Genomic DNA, 17,840 nt, shown 5'->3' with positions numbered 1-17,840 from the left:
ATCTCACTAGCTACCCATCCCCTCTCACCTATCAGCAACTACCAGATCAGCCCCAAACACAAACACAAAGACCAACAAAGACAGCAGAAAAACCCACTCTACTCATCATCATCATCATCTTCGTTGCTCAACAGCGCCCTCAAGATAAGTTTCGCCTCGTCGACATCATCAAAATCAAAGGGCTTCAAGCCAAAACACGTCATGAACATTGTCCAACCGCCGTAGGATTTGACGATGGCGCGTTCGGCGGGGGTAAGTGGGGGTTCTATAGTATATTTCTCGTTTATTCTATTAGCGTTTTTTTCTTATTTTTTCCCATGGCTGGCTTATTTTGTATTTACTCTTCCTAGAAACTAGGTGTATCTAGTTTATGTACGGGTATTATACTAGGGAAGAGGTAGTGTAAGACAGCACGTACGAAGACAGTCAGTGACAGGCATGTTCCTTGTTCTCACGTCGCGACAGAGTTTGTTTGAATATGGGTATGGGCAGATAGAATCGGAAGGATTTGGGGGTAGATTAGTTTCTGGTGGCTGTAGTATGTAGAATGTGGAATGTGGAAGAGGGGAAGAAAAAGAGCGGATTTTGGTTTGTGGGTTGCGATGCTGGAATAGGAAGGCGCAAGGGACACAGATCCGGAACGTGCGAGTTACATGTTCTTCTTCGGGTACCTTGGGGATTGGAAATATTTACGTTATGATTGTTGTTAGGCATTGTTAATATGGCATAATTTCTCTTAATATTTAGTAAGAATGCCTTAAAAATAAATGTACAATTATCAAGTGAATGTATAAATAAAAATACCGCCCTATAGTTACCTCTTACTAGATACACAGAGCAATATTAACATATCCAACCATCTTTAATCAACCTTCGTGTTCCCCTTACTCTCATCAAAATTAATCCTCTTCCCAAACAACCACGACCGCCCCAGTCCCAGTCCAACTGCATATCCGATATACGCGCCTACCAGAATCGTAATGGGATAAGTCTGCCACGGACGGTCCCTGCACCAGTCAGCAAAGCCCATTCTCCCCAAAGAGGTAGTAGAAAACTCACCAATCCAAAGGAATAGGCACCGCACCAAACCAAGCGCCCACTCCCGTTCCCAATGCACCACCCCAGACGGCATCCAACGGTCTCGCCGCACCCCACACCTCTTTCCAGGTCGTTCCATCGACGCCATGTGCGTAGATCAAGGCAGTGGAGGAAAGAACAGCCATATGTGCTGCGCACAGAAGAGTCTCCCAGTGGTGGGTTGTGATCGGGGCGCCGAAGAGAACCAGCAAAGCGGCGAGGACGGGAGCGGCCAGAAGGAAGGTCAAGATGAGTGATAATACGGCCGGCTACCATGAACAATTTGTACAATATTAGTGATCTCCATTCCACTCCATATCCGAAAGTTCTGAAGATTCCTCTTCCAGGGGAGGAAACGTACAATCACTTTGGCGGAAAAACAGGTCGAGGAATCAGTCTTCGGGCCTCGACGCCTATATCCGATTTTCCCGGGTTTAATAATGACGCCACCGTTGCCTACGGTGCTGGAAGGGGAGGAAGGGGGCTTTTTCTCGTCGACATCGTTACTCTCCCCTGACGCTGACTGCCTGGGTGACAGGGCGGACCCCGCGGGAGGAAGACAGATCATGACAAAGACCACCTGAAGCAGTGCAAGTAGCGGGAGATCACCCAGGAGCTCGCCGACTGAATCAGCCTCGAGTGACCGAAATCGAAGCGCTAGAAGACTGAGGAGAAGACATGGGTGGACAAGGGCGTATGTTCGGGCTAAAGTTGTAGGGAGGATGTTCACGGCAGGGGATGCTGATGGAGGCGCAGAAGGCGGAGAGGGAAGTGCTGAGGCCATCCTAGAATTAGTTTTGGGCTTGCGCCCTGATATAGGAGGAATTGAGTGGTTAATCTGGGAGGGCGGTACAAGGAAGAAAACATCAATAATCCATGGACAGTGATGGTTTTGGACATTTCGAGAATGTTTGATGGGTTTGCTTGTTGTTTGTGCCTGAGGTGTCTGCATTCCACTTAGGCTTACGGAGGCGGTTTAGAAGGTATCTCAAAGAGAAGAAACAGAGAAGGATTAAGTCTATTGCATACGTCCAAACAAGCATAATCAAAGAGCTATATCATTCACTCCATTCAACATAGGCTAACCCAAGCCAACAGGTCCACAAGCAAAAATACATCCATGATTCGTAATCCATAAAAACATCAGCAAGTGACAACAGGGTATGACAGGTAACCGGAAAAATGAAAACATCCCTTTCAATCATCAATCGAAAATGCTGGCCTAAACCAGCAACATACAGACATGGGTCACAAAATCATATCGGTCGTGGCCACCTATATGGAAAAATGAGCCAAATCTTGAATCCATACCAACCAACCCTCGGAATGTCTATCCAGCCGAATATTCCAAAATACCACCAGAGGAGAAAAGGATAAAAAAAATACCGCTCAGCATTGGCCATGCATGCACTAGTTGCCCAGAAAGTGTGAGGTCTCGTTATCTCCCTTGTGGGACTCAAACGTTGGAAGAGTGCCGGGTCCTGCAGTCTCCGCTTCGGTCGCCCCATTTTCTCGCTTTGGATCCCTTGGAACCACCGTCGCAACGGGGCTTTCAGGAGTGTGAGGCTCCTCGGGAATCGGCGGGGGTAGTCCCGAGCCAGGCAAAGGAGAGCTTGGGGAGCTGATAGGAGGCGGAACCGGCTCTTTGACAACCTCAATAGGGGCAGGGCGATTAATGTGATCTTTACCAACAGAGGGCAGTGTCTGACTAGGAGCTGATTTATCAGGATCAGACTGCACTGGGCTCCTGGTCCGTTCTCGTTCGGATGAGCTTTTCACTTCATCCCGGACTTGTGCTACCTTAGCCTTAAATTTCCCGAAGAGACTTCGCCGCTCAGGCTCCGAGCCGCCGGAATCCTTGCCATTGTTGTTGACCTCGGCATCTAAGCTAAGTGGCTGATATGATGGATCGCTAGCAAACTGCTGTAGATCCGAGGGAGAGCTGCGACTGGAGTGATGCCAGCTGCCAATCGAGCTTGTACTGCGGTCGGCCCCTGGTGTCGATGCTAGAAGGGGCGGTGAAGCAAGGCCAAGTCCTATCTGCTCGTTGCTGCGCTTAGATGAACGAGGAAATCTCCAACTTCGACGATGCTCTTTGCGCTCCGCTTTGGAAGCCTCGTCGGCTGCATCAATATCCGAAAAGTCAGTGAAGGATGAACGTGAGTTCATCGACGGAGTTCGTGACCCGTGCGGCTTTAGGGACGTGTCGACTGTTGATGGTTGCTGCCCATTCTCACTTTGGGTAGCCGGCCTTTCTTGTTTTGCGAAAGTAAGATCTTCCGAGCTTATAGGATATGGGGGCCGAGGTGTAGCTCCTCCAGCGTCACTACTGGCATCAGCTCCTGGGGTTCCTTGGCCAACATTTACAGCCGAATCAGAAGTTGCAGCCTGCAGGGATTGGGATGAGCTTTGGGCACTTTCGCTGGCACTTCCCGGAATTCGCTTTTTCTTCAGGCGATTGGGCTGCCGTGGTTCTTTCTGTTCACCGCTTGACGGCGGCGACTTAGAGAATATACTAGATATCTTGCGTTCACGTGTCGGCGTAACCACAGATGGTGGAGGAGACGATGGCGGAGACAGGTTCTCCTGTAGGTGTGGCTTTTCGTGTTGAGCTGGCTTTTCGGCCTCAGCTTGCTTTTCCGGCTGGACCGGCATTTCAGCCATGGGTGGTTGAACTGATGTCACCTTGGGGATTGGCCCATGAGTTGACGTATGGACATACACAACGCCAGCTGCAGGTTGTACCCCCTGCGCAGGAGGCTGTTGCGGTACAGCCGGTGGCGGATCCTCCTTGTCCTCCTGGGGAGGTGGGGCTATACTTGAGGATCGAGAATGTTGCGCGGAGGTTCGCTCTGAAGAGTTGACCCCGGTTGCTTCTGTGACCCGACCGTATCTCATCACAGGAGACATTTTAGAAGGAAGGGTGTTGCTCCGATGAACGCCTACCCCGCTCAGGGATGTAGGAGTTGCAGGGCTTTGGGCATTGTTGGAGTGGCGCGAATTCTTCGACGAGACGGACACGTTTCTGCGGAGGCCCCCATACTTGCGGAAGCTCTCTGCGCCGCCGCTTGCGCTCGAAACAGAGCGCCTGATAGTGGAATGGGTTGTCGCCCGGTGAGTCATTCCACCTTCAACTTCCTTAACAGTCTGTTCATCAGCAGCGGTGCCGTTCATGCCAAACAGGAAGTGATCTTGGTTTTCGATCAGGAATATCAAAACATCCTGGCTCAGCTTGTATTCGTCCGGTGCCATGTCATGCTGGGGATGAGAGATCAATCCGGGTTGGAAAATTGCAGAGAGATTTGCCGATGTCATCCGATTTTGATCCGACTTTGAAGCGAAGACAGCCAGGAGATCGAGAATATAGAGGAGTAACTGCTTGTTCAGCGGAGGCAGTTCCCGGATCAGCTGCTGGTAAGATGCGACAGCCTTGGCATGATCAAACCCCTCCAGCTCAGTCGAGAGCGCGCTGTTCTGAACTTGGTTTTGATAAACTCGTAACGGCTCGCGGAAGCGTTCATAAAACTCAAGTGGAACGATCGGCTCGGGCAGCTGGTTCAGGTAACGACGGAGGACGTTGGCGGCATCATGGACCGTGTAGCCTGTCCAGTCTAGTCCTTTCCCATACCTCTCTGGAGAGTCGAATGCTTCCTGCAGGTCCTTGATACGTTTGGCGGACCCGCTTAGACGGAAGATTCCTTCAACATCCGTTGCTGTTGTGGTCAGCAACTTGCCTGTTCGAGTTTAACTAGCAATCTGCATACCTTTCTCCTTCAAAAATACCCCACATTTCGCAACCACGATGGGTACATAGCCGTAGATGAAGCTCTCACCGTTGTCGTTTGTGAGCGAAATGGCGACGTTGGCGTACTTAATGCTAACGTTAAGGGGGATACCGAAGATACCTTGAGGTTTTTCTGGAGCTAGTTAGTAAATGCACGGAAGATGAAAAAGCAACCGTGAGCGAAGAAAGCGTAAAGTAGGTGACTAGGATGGCAGCGCGGATAGCAAGAGTTTGAATGCAATCAAGGTAGCATTCACAGAAGCCGACCGCAAGGGCTAAAAAGATCCCAGGATAAACCCCCCAACTACGCGCACGCCATACGTACCTTTCGGCTCATCCTTTCGAGTATTTCTCTTGAATTGTCTCCACCAGGATGCTAAATCGCGTTTCGATGGCGGGGAGGTCGTGACGAAGCCATGCTGGGACGTTTTGGGCGGTAGTTGATGCATCGGCTCTGCACCGGGATGCGACTTCCCGGTGACCATGATGGACAGCGCGCGACGAACTGGATGTTGAACAGAGTGCGAAATCAAGTACGCCGTACAGGAGTAGACAACCGAGTCCTCCGTCACCGCCTTCGTGTTCGCGCGAGAAATTCCGGGGCTGGGACCGTCGAAATCCCAAAATAGTACGTGGACTAGTCAGCCTGGCAATGGATGATAGTGCCGCGCCGTCGGTTATGGTTAAGAACACCGTGGCTGAACGCTGGAGTAGCAGCTTTGCAAAGGAAAAACGGGCGGAGCGGTGGTGATGAGAGATTAGGGCGGTCGCAGCGACAGAACACAGTGAGAGAAAGGATGCGGAGAGCGGAGGGGATGGATAAAAGGAAGGAGAGACAGGGATGGGTGGATGGATGGATGGGGAGGAGAACGAGTGAGAGGAATGGAAAGGGAGAAATGAAAAGAAAAGAGCGAACAAAGTGGAAAGAAGGATGATGATTGATGAAAGTGGATGTGCGGATGGAGGGGGAAGAAAGGGAGAGGCAGAGGAGATTATTGATTCGATTGATTGATTGATTGATGGGGGTTGATTGATGATCGGGAGGCACACTAGTGGGCAGAGGGCTGACAGATGGAGAGAGTGATGGGCTGGGCTTACTGAGCTGGGCCGGTAAGTTTGACTTAGGCCCCCAGAAAGCAAGAAGGGGCGCTGCTCGGGGGGCTGCAGATCAGTATCTCCAGAGGGCCCAAAAATCAGCTGGTGGGATTTTTATTAGATCATATTTGATATTAGTTCTATTTGTATTGGTATAGACCCCCTGTCATGTGTCCCAGAAGGGGCGCAGATGTTAATTTGTCCTCCATATACCTGGTAATTGGCAATTCTAGTACCAGTAGAGCATGGCAGTTACCCCAATAGGCCAGAGATGGTATTACTATGGATGGGTCAATTAATATTAATTAATATTTTCATCATCAGGATCCCAGTCACATTGCAGAAATAGGAGCCCGACCCAAGGAACCAGCCTTTTCTCCTTGTTCGTACCGTTTTTTTTAATCTCGCTCTTAGTCAGTCTGGAAGAAGAGTTCAATACGCCACCGGAACGGTATTATTGGTATTTGCCCGTCGGTTACGGCTGTTCCCCCGAATTTGATTGCGTACGGATTAGTATCGTTTAGCTTCGACCTGGATTCTAGAACTCGAACCCTAGCCGAGACTCTAACAAAGATGAAACCTATAGAATATAAAGTAGAATCAAATCAAATCAAAGAAGCCCTCCAACTATAGGACAACAGATACCGTACCATCTGCTCGGTCGTAGGATAGAGAGTCTGTAGGACCATGGACGTATACCACTTTATCCTTTTGCCGATAATCGCTCAGTCCATCGACCATGTCCACTCAATCAGCACAAATGCAACGTCTAAAAAAAGACACCGCCCTCAGTTCTCTCCATCCAAACAGTCTGAAACGAAGCATCCCCTTGATAGGGGTTCTGTCCACAAATCGTGGTCAACACCATACTAAGATTTTCAGTGTCCATGGTACGTACTACCACTGATCACAGGGGAGGGTCACTCGTGACAGCCTAGAACCTAGGCACCAATAAACCGCTAGTACCTAGTGCAAGCTAAATTTATTGTTGGAGTGCAATGAGGGAAGTTTGCATGTAGATATAGTTAGCTTATTCCTCCGGCCAACGAATGACCTGCCCTGTCCATTGAATATATCCACTTTAATTAACATCCCACGCAGGAGGTAGATACGTACTCTGTACTCTGGAGTGCATCGATAGAGTTAGCTGTAAATCTTCGACAAATGATCCTATCTTGCAACAAGGCAAGCCAATAAAACAGTCTCATAAGCGTTAAACTTCAAGCTCTCGGTTAAAAGGCGCATGTGAATTCGAACAGCTTATTGTGGAGTGGACATGAATCTTCGATTTAGGATGTGTCATTCTGATACCTCGAAACCAACTCTAAAACATAGTAACTTCGAGGCCAGTGTAAATTGCACGTAAACAATTAGTCTTCGTCAGGAAATATACTCAGCAATTAGCAGCATTTGGCTCTTTGCTTTTCTCGTATTCGTGATTGGGTTGTTGCTAATTTAGACTAAGTGTTCCCTGCTGATAAACTGCAGGACAAACCTTGATTGCGTGTAGCAAATGACATTCCTTTAAATGTCCATTAGTGGTTTCTCTAATGTGACCAATCTAGTGAAGACTGGAATAAACCACAATCCACAACTGAGGCCTACTAAGTAGAGGCATATTCACGACAGTCAACTTCTACACTGGTCGTGCGTGCCTACTTGGACATAATATAAGCTGCTGTTGCTCTTGGGATTATATGACAAGCACAGCATATTATTCTGTCCACTGGAGCGGCCTATACCCAGTATTTCCGTACTCGCTCGAAAGAGATAATTTCTATATCAAATGTACGCTCTTAACGTACCAATGACTTAACTATAACCACTACAACCACTGTGTTCAATCCCAAATATGTCAAAATCTGCTGAAGCCGTGGAGACTGGTGTGCATGGACAGCTCGTATAACACATCATATGCCCACATCCATGGTGCTCCGGGCACATATGGCCTCGTGCAATGTCCCTGCTTAATTCCGCATGGATGGGTCAAGATTGACCTTTTTATTACCTGATTAGGATCATATACTTTGTCCTTATACAGAGCAACTAAGCTAGCTTGTTAGTTAATACAGAGTAGTCCGTAGATAGGTCATGGGATAGCTCAGCAGAACATATCACGTGGTATAACCAATCACATGATCTCATGTGACCAAGAAGAGCCTGAGCTCCGAAACTGGACCGAACCGTCACCTCAGATTGTTGTTCGTTATTTCCCTCACCATCCACCTATACTCGGTTTCTTTAATAATAAATTTCTAATATCACAATGGAAGGGTTAGTGTGATGTCACCTGTCGGCCTGCATGCTTCTATGAGAGACGGCGTCCAGAAGTCCTGCTAACATTGCCCAGACTCAATGCCTCGGAACAGCGCGAGTTCGCTTCTCGCATGGAGAGAAAGCAGCTGAAGGAATTCATGAACGTATGTAACTTCAATTCTTCCTAGTATTTGTCCCTATTTATTTGGCTCCCAATACCGATGCATTCTATTCTGCCACTCCTGTTCTAATTGTCAGCATGACAAACCTTCCTTCTCATACTAAATTCCCATTCTAGATGTACTCCAACCTGGTCCAGCGCTGTTTCGATGACTGCGTCAACGACTTCACCACCAAGTCTCTGATCAACCGCGAGGAGGGTTGCGTTATGCGTTGCGTGGATAAGTACTTGAAGGGATCTGCCCGGTTGAACGAGCGCTTCCAGGAGCAGAACGCGGCCATGATGCAGAGTGGACAGATGCCTGGGCGGTAAACCATCAAAATAATTACTCCAATTGCGCGTTTTCTGTTATTTTCGGGTTCAGTGGTTCGTGTATAAATTATTAGATTTTTGCGAATGATGACAACTCTTCTTGGAATGGTCCGGAACTGTTGTCGGGCCTGGATTGATTTCAGGCCGCTTAGAATGTGTCAAATGCTGTGTCTGCTTGTGGCATAGGACAAGCTGTTCCCTACTATTGTACCATATTATGATTTAGGGTAGGATGTGTTACCGGAGCCCTCTAGGTATTATGTTAATCGAAAACCATTCAATATCTAGATGTGGCTCTCCCTATATGCGCTCTACATGAATCCGCTGAGCAAATTAAAAACCCAGCTGTTGTTGACTGTGTTGTGTATATACATCATGGTCCAGATTGTGATGGTATCTCCAGGAATGGGAAAAAGCTCCCTCCCGATAGACAAATATGGTGTATTAGTCATGCCAGAAAAAACTGCGGGTCTTCATGCACGGACGGACCCCGGAAAATATTGCCTCTTTGAGTTACACAAGGTGTTCACTGTGAGGGGAGTAATCCCTGGTAGATAGCTGAGGAGCTCTAGTTACTCCGTAGTCCGTACTAGTATGGACATAGGCCCTTCTGCTAATCATTAGACTATAATCCTTCCAATTTAGCAATCCTAGCTCCGCATAAGGTTGTCCATCTACCTAGAATATGCAGGCGGCTCATGACTCACCTCTACACTCAACAATAGTTGAAACAGCCCAACCACATCTAACCAGCCAAGAAGAGATGAGGGGAAGAATTGGAGAAGACCCATTCATCCAAGGATGGCAGTGCTGCTTTATTGCGAGAGTCTCTGAATACGGCCTTTTGCCCCTCATAGACACCCCACTCTCCCCCTCACCTGAACACCCCACCACTCGCTCGTAAGAGTCCGGTTTAAGCAAATTATTCCCTGGGTGTTCCTTTGTAATCTTGGTCCTTTTCTTTCTTCTTCACTCTATTCCATCTTTAATTTTCCCTTCCCATATCTGCTCAGTCTGAAGTCTCTCTTCTTACTTCATCATGGCTAGCACTGTCGGACAGGTAAGAGAGCCTTTTCATGTTGCCTGGTCGCGACTAACATTGACTTCTGTAGACCATCACCTGCAAGGTAAGACCTCTTTGAAATACAAATCGGTCGCGCGTCTTTAAACCCATCACTGAATCTCTGTTACGTAGGCCGCCGTCGCCTGGGGTGCTGGAGAGCCTCTCTCCATCGAGGATATCGAGGTTGCGCCCCCCAGGGCCCACGAAGTCCGCATTCAAATCCACCACACCGGTGTCTGTCACACAGGTCTGTCGACGCGCATCAACCTTTTTCGATATTTGTAGCTGACCAGCTCGATAGACGCCTACACGCTGTCCGGAAAAGATCCTGAAGGTGCCTTCCCCGTTGTCCTGGGACATGAAGGTGCCGGTATTGTTGAGTCGGTGGGTGAGGGTGTTACTTCGGTGAAGCCCGGTGACTATGTTGTTGCTCTTTAGTATGCTTTACCCACTGGTTCTGATGCCTTCCCATATCTGACAACCCGAAGCACTCCTGAGTGCCGTGAATGCAAGTTTTGCAAGTCCGGCAAGACCAACCTGTGCGGTAAGATCCGTGCCACCCAGGGTAAGGGTGTGATGCCCGACGGCACGTCACGTTTCAGGGCCCGCGGCAAGGACCTTCTGCACTTCATGGGCACTTCCACCTTCTCTCAGTACACCGTTGTTGCCGACATCTCCGTCGTGGCTGTGACGCCCAAGATCCCCACGGACCGATCTTGTCTCCTTGGCTGTGGTATCACCACTGGATACGGTGCTGCCGTGGTCACCGCTGGTGTTGAGGAAGGGTCCAATATTGCAGTTTTCGGTGCCGGCTGTGTCGGTCTATCTGTTATCCAGGGTGCGGTTCGCAACAAGGCCGGCCAGATTATTGTTGTCGATGTCAACGATGGCAAGGAGTCGTGGGCCCGCAAGTTCGGAGCCACCCATTTCGTCAATCCCACCAAGCTCGAGGGCAAGACAATCCAGGAGAAACTGATTGAGATGACGGATGGTGGATGCGACTACACCTTCGACTGTACCGGAAATGTCGGCGTGATGCGTGCCGCTCTGGAGGCTTGCCACAAGGGTTGGGGTGAAAGTATCATCATTGGTGTTGCTGCTGCTGGACAGGAGATCTCCACCCGACGTAAGCTTTGAGCCTTTGTTTCGATGGGATGACAATACTAACGGAGATATAGCATTCCAACTTGTCACCGGCCGTGTCTGGAAGGGCTGTGCCTTTGGCGGTATCAAAGGTCGCACTCAGCTACCTGGTCTGGTGGACGATTACTTGGATGGGAAATTGAAGGTGGACGAATTTATCACGCACCGTGAGCCTTTGTCGAACATCAACCATGCCTTTGAGCAGATGAAACAAGGTGACTGTGTACGCTGCGTGGTGGATATGTCGTAATAGTGGGATCAGAGAAAAGTGTTTAATACCAGTAAAGATAGCATTCAATGATGATGATTAGTGAATGAAACGAACAGATCAGATGAGAAGGATACAAAAAGGGTATATATATTTTGCTTGTTGTCTTCAAGGTCCTCAGCAGCGGGGTATTCTGTCTCCGGCAACCAAATGATCAGCAGATGAACGGTGCATACCAGTGTTTAACAGCAGTTGTATCTCTTACGATCTCAAATCCAGGTCCTAGAGTATCATCCTTGAGTCATGTGCAAAATGAACTACTACGAATTATGTAACCATACAGGTTAACTACATGATAGTGGTACGTAGTACTTGAACAGCCAGCTTCTCATACAAAAGATGAGAAGATGAGAAGAAAACAAATATAAAGCAAAGATCTCTAAACAGTGGATGCACATGCCAAGCCAGGCTAATATCTCTAACTGTAAACAGCCAAAAAAGATATTTGGCCGCCGGAAAACTCGTAGATGAACCTCTGATATCTGACCCTGGTAGATCCACCTTTGAGCATCTAGACCTCATCAAGGAAAGACTGAATAATATACAACGACTCCAGTTCTATACCTGAATTATCAACTCGTAATCCCATTCCGAAGCAGTAGTTAAACTCCCTTGTGAAGCGTGAGTTCATGAACTTATACGCATATATAGATGGAGATAGACAATCACCAACCAAGTGCGGAGTACATATGGACATTATGAAATCTGAATTTCCTACGTAATTAGCGTCTTCCCCTCTTATCATGGATATCCACACCTCGGAAATTCCCTTCTTTCTCCGGCGGAAGTACTTCTCGGATATAAATATGAAGGTACACTCTTAGGTATTCACCTCTAAATACAACAGTCTCTCCTCTCCATCTCGATTCAACTCTACGCTACAGTTGATTTACCTATCGATCAATATTTACATCTACGTCTACACCAATAGTTATAAACAATGTCCTCTATCCTTCTCCCAGCACCCTTCTCCACCATCCCCCGCACCCCTCTCACAATCGGCCCATCACCAATCCACCCCCTACCACGCATTACCGCGGACCTCGGCGGACCGGTAACCATATACGCGAAACGAGAAGATCTAAACTCGGGTCTCGCATACGGGGGCAACAAGACGCGAAAACTGGAATACCTAGTCGCGGAGGCAATATCTCGTGGCGCGACGACACTGATCAGCATCGGCGGGGTACAGAGCAACCATACGCGCCAGGTAGCCGCAGCGGCAGCGCGACTGGGTCTGCGGGCACGACTGGTACAGGAGCATTGGGTGGAGTGGGAAGACGTCGGATATGAGCGGGTGGGGAATATTCAGCTTTCGAGGGTGATGGGTGCGGAGGTCAGGATGGGGAGGGATGGATTTGGGATCGGACATAAGGAGTCATTGAAGCAGGTTAGGGAGGAGTGTGAGGCGAGAGGGGAGACGGTGTATTATATCCCTGCTGGGGCGTCGGATCATCCGCTTGGAGGGATGGGGTTTGCTCGATGGGCGTTTGAGGTGCGCGAGCAGGAGCGGAAGATGGGGATGGTGTTTAGTACGGTGGTGGTTTGTGCGGTAACGGGGTCGACGATGGCTGGGATGGTGGCTGGGTTCAAGTTGATCGAGAAGTTGTATCCCCAGGAGTCGAAGAAGACGGTTATTGGCATTGATGCGTCGGCGAAGCCCAAGGAGACAAGGGAGCAGGTATTGCGGATTGCGAGGAACACGGCAGCACAGATCGGGTTATCGGAGGAAGATATTGGCGAGGAGGATATCATTCTGGATGAGAATTATCATGCCGGAACATACGGTATCCCTAACCGACAGACGTGGGAGGCCATCGAGTACGCCGCACGCATGGAGGCGTTCATCACGGATCCTGTCTATGAGGGCAAGAGCTTTGCCGGTATGATCGATTTGATCCGCAAGGGCAAGATCAAGGAAGGGAATGTCTTGTACGCCCACCTCGGAGGACAATTGGCTTTGAATGCCTATTCGGATCTGGGCCGGACACCGCATGGAGGCCCTATTGAAGCTTAAGATACATATTACATATATATATACCACTAAGGCAGGATACGCGAGATCAAAGCGGTAAATCAATGTAATTCAGAAAGAGTGGCTATAGTTGGCTAAACTAGACTAGCAAGACTCTCGGCCAGTTAAAACAGCTTGTGCTCCAAAGTCATCTCCGATTCTGGCTGGAGGCCAACACAGGCTCGGAAAATATTGGTCAAGGCACTGCGCTGCTTGTTCAGTGAGTTGACGACCGGGGTGCCGGGGGGTGTCAAGGGCGCCTTGAGCATATAACTCAGAACGCTGAGCACGCTGTGGAAGCCCTTGTACTCGGCCTCACCGTCCGCCTTCCAGCTGATGCGCGTCATCATTTCGGCGATCAGGACCAGATCGATGATCAGCGGCGACGCCAGCAGAGAGTCCTCGCAGATGTTGAACAAGCTAATGATCTGATGTCCGCCCATGAAGATCTCCGCAAAGTACTCATCCAGAGCTCGCTTGTTGTCGCCCACCGCTGGCATGTACTTGATCACGACAGTGTGGTCCGGGTGCTCATCCTTCTCGTACAGTATATGGTTAGCAGCTACCATGTCGTCGACTACGTTGGACTTGGAAATCTCCTTCGAGCGGAACTGCTTCTGAGAGCTCAGGTTCTTGCCGTCGTTGTTGCCCAGGTGGTTGTAGCTGGCAATTGAGGTGAGCTTGATACCGGCGTTGATCAGGAAGTCCACAAGGGCTGACTTCATCTTGGTCTGGCCAGATTTGAAGTCATCCCCGCCAATGAATGCTTTGTGCTGTTCCGCCAACTGGATGGCACCAGGGACGAAGGTGTTCTGGGGAGACCCGTTGATGAAGGGAGTATTCTCCAGAATAGAGGCAACGGCGAAAACGGTGGACGGGGCCACCTCCTCGTGACCGGTCTTGATGGCATTGAGGAGATTTTCGGCCGTGTCATTGACACCGGGAACGATATCAGCATAGCGCTCAGTGTTAGCCGTCCACATCACAATGACCTTGTCCAGATCGTTCTTAGCCTTGAAGTTGCTAGAACGAGTCAGCTAACATGCACTTGACGAAAAAGTTGAAGATAACTCACCGAATGTCCTTCTGAATCTGCTCCACATGAGTCCAGCTGGCCTTGGAACCCTCGAGGACGTTGTCGGCGCGGCCCTCCTGGTTGGAAGCGATGAAGTCGGGGTAGTAAATACTGGGCAGCGGCTTCATCTCGGCCATCTCCTTGCGAACCAACTGCTTCAGGGTAGGCTCCAGAACCTGGGCCCGATCCATAGCATCGGCGATGTTCATGCCGCTGATATCCCAGCCACCAATGGCGAGATCATTGGGGTGGGCCATCGGCAGCATGTCATGGAAGGGAATGTTGATCTCCTCACCAGTTTTGGCATCAGTGCCCAGCTTTATGGTTGAACCCATGACCACAGAACCATAGTAGTTGGCAGCACGCTCGCCTTCGCGGGTTTCCCAGACGAGACCGCGACGGTTGGCCAGAAGACCAGCCGTCACGGTGGAGCCGTTGTTTCCACCCCATCCGACCATCATAACACCGACCTTGCCGACTTTGCGGTCGACCTTGAACTCGTAGGTGGTAGTCTTGGGGGTGGCGAGCAGCTTGTTATCGGCAGTGCGAGTGATATCAGTGGTATGGTAGGCATACTTGCTCTTGATCTCATTGTCGGTGTACTCGACGTTAGGGGAATTGACAGTGAACAATGGGGCGGCATTAGAACGAGCCGACCCGTTCACGGCGCCATTGGCAGCAACATCCGAACTTGCGTGGGGGGCCATTGCGTTCACAGAATCTTTGGCGAGTGTGCAAACAGAGTATTGTCAAGAATGGCGGGATCGAGGATGTTCTGTGAATGCAAAAGTGATTTACTGGATGTAGAGTGAATTATCCGGTGCCCCCCCACGGGAAGATGAGCGCCGGCCGTTGAACGGGTGGTGACGCCTACATGGAGGTCAGCTCTAGCTCAGAAGAGTAAAAGATTTCGAGGGCCGAAGCAATTTTGCAATCCTCGGAGAGCTTTCCCGGAAGGAAGCTGCACACACGGGTGCCACTTACGAGTTAAGAAGTGTGCCGAAAATTTTGACGGTTTTAAGTGATCACGACCCAGAGAGAGAAGTGATCTGAATAAATCGACGCAGATATTGTGGAAGGAAACGCAGATACCAGGTCAATGGAATGAGGTGGGAAGAGAAGGAAGACGAGAGAGGAAGGAAGAGGGAGGGAGGATATTTAAGGGCCCTGCATAAGGTTAGTCTGCAGTCACGGGGACGGCGCTTCCGTACGCCGCATCTGCCAGACCATTGATTCTACAAGGAGCGGAGGACTGTAGTCCTCAACTAATCCCCTGCCTACTACGAAAGGAGCAATGCCTAGTTGCCAATGAGCTTGCGTTCCCAAACAGCAAGGGTAAGAAGCGGTCAAGGAAAATGAAGTGGCATCATTTCTTGTTGAACGTATTCTCGTATCTGCCCCTCGGAGGCCCCTCCATCGAATGGCGTCGGGTGCACACTTTGTGCACCGCAAATGTCCACTTTATTCCCATCGATAATTTTACCTACGTTCTACTCTTCATCGATGTAGAATTGACTGATTCCACAGCAAACCAAAACCATAGCTGTCGCTCTCCACCGTAATAGATGGTTTGCCTGGGCGTTGTAAAATTACCCCTCACCTCCAAATTAACTCTGAATGGTACGCTTGCAGGTCCAACGTGTCTGCCCCTCAGCACATATTTTCCCGCGCTAGCTCGCGCATTCATTGACAAAGCGAAGAGAGGAAGTTTAATACTCCGGGATAGACTAGCGAAGCCATGAGTGGGCAGAGTTGGCAGAAAATCCAATCTAGGAGAGCATTTCCATTGGACAACTCGCACAATAAATTCTCTGCCTGACGCCCCAGTTGATCCCATAGAACCAAGACAGTGTGTGGTTTACGCGCTATGGCCTGCCGATAGTTAGGTGATACTAGTGGATTGGGCTAGGTGTCCTACGGTGTCCACTAAGGACAAGGCAGGATTCAAGGGTATAGGGACTTGGTTAAATCAACTGTCAAGAACACTCGCACTCAATCGAGTATTCGGAAGAAAAAAAATAAAAAATAAATGAAGTTGTAGGTAAAAATTGCGTTAACCTGACTGTGGAAGAGGAAAATGGGACTAATAACGGTACCCCTGGAGAGTGTTACGGTGGGTACGTAGCGGAAAGCTCGGCAGGGTGTTCCATGGTTGCATTTGGTTGGACTACCCCTGAATCAGCCTATTATTAGCGAAGCACATCACGAATGGCTGTTTGCGGAGGTATGAACACTGACCCCTGGCTAGGTGCAGGAGTAAATAGGTTTCTCCGTATTCCGTAATTAGATACTCTACTGAATGTTTTGGAGAGCTATGAGACGAAGTGTCACATGATCTGTTCCTTTGCAGTGCGAGTAATTCGTTCTGTCGAAAGTCAACAACGAAAGTTTGGTTCAGAGTTTATCGAGGAAGCTCTGAATAGTTGGTCAATGATGTAAGTTGCTGTGCCGTTGAACGGTCTAGAGCCATCCAGATTATCTGTGAGCCCGATTTTCAAACCATCGAAAGCTAACAGTCAATGCTTTAGTTGGAAGTATAGCATGGTGCCCCAATGACAATAGCTATGGAGTAAAAAAACTGATATGGTCCTACTAGTTAACTAGTTAGTAACGTGGGAAATTGACTAAGCCCTGAATGGCCTCGAAAATGCCCGAACTATTTTTGCGTTCGTTTTTTCTATCTTTACGGAGTGCAAAGTGCTCTGTGCTACGCAGGTGCTGTAAGACAGCATTTAAGAAATAACAAAAGTGAGACCATCTAAGAAGACCGATGGAGCAGGTCTCAGTTTCAAGCGGAGATGATCAACGGATTCTGCGAACCACGGAACTGGTCTTGACCAAACATGTGGTAATCCGATCTCGATACTTAGACCCAATCATTACCGTGTTACCCGGCAACCTCCCAAGGCTGGAATTAGCTCAATCGGAAGTTTTCAAGAATATGTATATGGAAGATATCTGGTGGACGCTGACAGGTCTGGACTAGGGTGATCAATAAATTCAGTCTCGGGAAACAAGACCCAACGTCTATTGTGAAACCTGAAAATCCTTGCATTGGGGAAAATCCTTATGCAGGATCTGGAAACTTTCAGGAAGGGGATTTGCTTGTGCCGGGATTGGCGTATTGAGATGAAGAAGATCTGATAATATGGGTCCCAAGGGCCAAAATCAATACGGAAGCAAAGCCACAAAGGAATCTAACGAAAGGGTTGTGCTCAGCTAGAGAAGGGAACGTAAGCAAGATCAGAAGTGCGACAAGGCTGATCGATGACAGAAGGGACGGGAAGTGCAAGATGGATCAACATGAAAAGTTGGTACTCGCTTCGACAGTGTCTGCCCCTGAGGATGATCTGCAGAGATGCCACTTTGGTCCAGGAACTGGCAGAAGAAGAATATCCCATCACCGGGACCGTGGTAAAGGTAGTTAGCTAGTTAACATCATGGTTCACTAGCTACTGATTTATCGGAGCAAGTTGGCTGTGTTGTGCAGGCCGCATGAAAGTATACAGAAACAGAAAATCGTAGTGGTTTTAGTCCAAGGGAGGATTTGACATGTGTTCTTATGGTCGACC

General features: G+C 49.1%; 6 protein-coding genes across 6 annotated transcripts; 3 read left to right on the top strand and 3 right to left on the bottom strand.

Moving 5' to 3' along the window:
- Window positions 1-98: 98 nt before the first annotated feature.
- Window positions 99-1,861, bottom strand: GPI11 (PIG-F family protein; the record flags this gene model as incomplete). Its single annotated transcript, XM_033571067.1, has 4 exons — window positions 99-265; window positions 889-1,007; window positions 1,060-1,346; window positions 1,439-1,861. 4 exons carry the CDS (start codon window positions 1,859-1,861, stop codon window positions 99-101), a joined length of 996 nt encoding a protein of 331 aa, XP_033427099.1.
- A 626-nt stretch (window positions 1,862-2,487) lies between these two features.
- On the bottom strand, window positions 2,488-5,346 carry ATNIH1004_006434 (putative Rho GTPase activator (Sac7); the record flags this gene model as incomplete). Its single annotated transcript, XM_033571066.1, has 3 exons — window positions 2,488-4,790; window positions 4,842-4,994; window positions 5,187-5,346. 3 exons carry the CDS (start codon window positions 5,344-5,346, stop codon window positions 2,488-2,490), a joined length of 2,616 nt encoding a protein of 871 aa, XP_033427098.1.
- Window positions 5,347-8,222: 2,876 nt separating this feature from the next.
- tim9 (protein transporter TIM9) lies at window positions 8,223-8,705 on the top strand (the record flags this gene model as incomplete). Its single annotated transcript, XM_033571065.1, has 3 exons — window positions 8,223-8,230; window positions 8,307-8,376; window positions 8,511-8,705. The coding sequence occupies 3 exons, from the start codon at window positions 8,223-8,225 to the stop codon at window positions 8,703-8,705; spliced, it is 273 nt and encodes a 90-aa protein (XP_033427097.1).
- A 1,039-nt stretch (window positions 8,706-9,744) lies between these two features.
- On the top strand, window positions 9,745-11,161 carry FLD1_1 (bifunctional alcohol dehydrogenase/S-(hydroxymethyl)glutathione dehydrogenase; the record flags this gene model as incomplete). The annotated part of the gene is made up of 6 exons (XM_033571064.1): window positions 9,745-9,765; window positions 9,818-9,832; window positions 9,901-10,015; window positions 10,070-10,205; window positions 10,257-10,894; window positions 10,947-11,161. The coding sequence occupies 6 exons, from the start codon at window positions 9,745-9,747 to the stop codon at window positions 11,159-11,161; spliced, it is 1,140 nt and encodes a 379-aa protein (XP_033427096.1).
- A 958-nt stretch (window positions 11,162-12,119) lies between these two features.
- ATNIH1004_006431 (putative 1-aminocyclopropane-1-carboxylate deaminase) lies at window positions 12,120-13,196 on the top strand (the record flags this gene model as incomplete). Its single annotated transcript, XM_033571063.1, has 1 exon — window positions 12,120-13,196. One exon carries the CDS (start codon window positions 12,120-12,122, stop codon window positions 13,194-13,196), a length of 1,077 nt encoding a protein of 358 aa, XP_033427095.1.
- Window positions 13,197-13,318: 122 nt separating this feature from the next.
- INO1_1 (inositol-3-phosphate synthase INO1) lies at window positions 13,319-14,975 on the bottom strand (the record flags this gene model as incomplete). The annotated part of the gene is made up of 2 exons (XM_033571062.1): window positions 13,319-14,216; window positions 14,269-14,975. 2 exons carry the CDS (start codon window positions 14,973-14,975, stop codon window positions 13,319-13,321), a joined length of 1,605 nt encoding a protein of 534 aa, XP_033427094.1.
- Between the last annotated feature and the right edge of the window lie 2,865 nt (window positions 14,976-17,840).

This window comes from Aspergillus tanneri (genome assembly GCF_003426965.1).
Source record: "Aspergillus tanneri strain NIH1004 chromosome Unknown AapTan_4_pilon_pilon_pilon, whole genome shotgun sequence".
In the NCBI taxonomy this organism is placed as follows: domain Eukaryota; kingdom Fungi; phylum Ascomycota; class Eurotiomycetes; order Eurotiales; family Aspergillaceae; genus Aspergillus; species Aspergillus tanneri.
The sequence above is the reverse complement of the archived record's forward strand: the minus strand, read 5'-3'. Positions and strand labels throughout refer to the sequence as shown.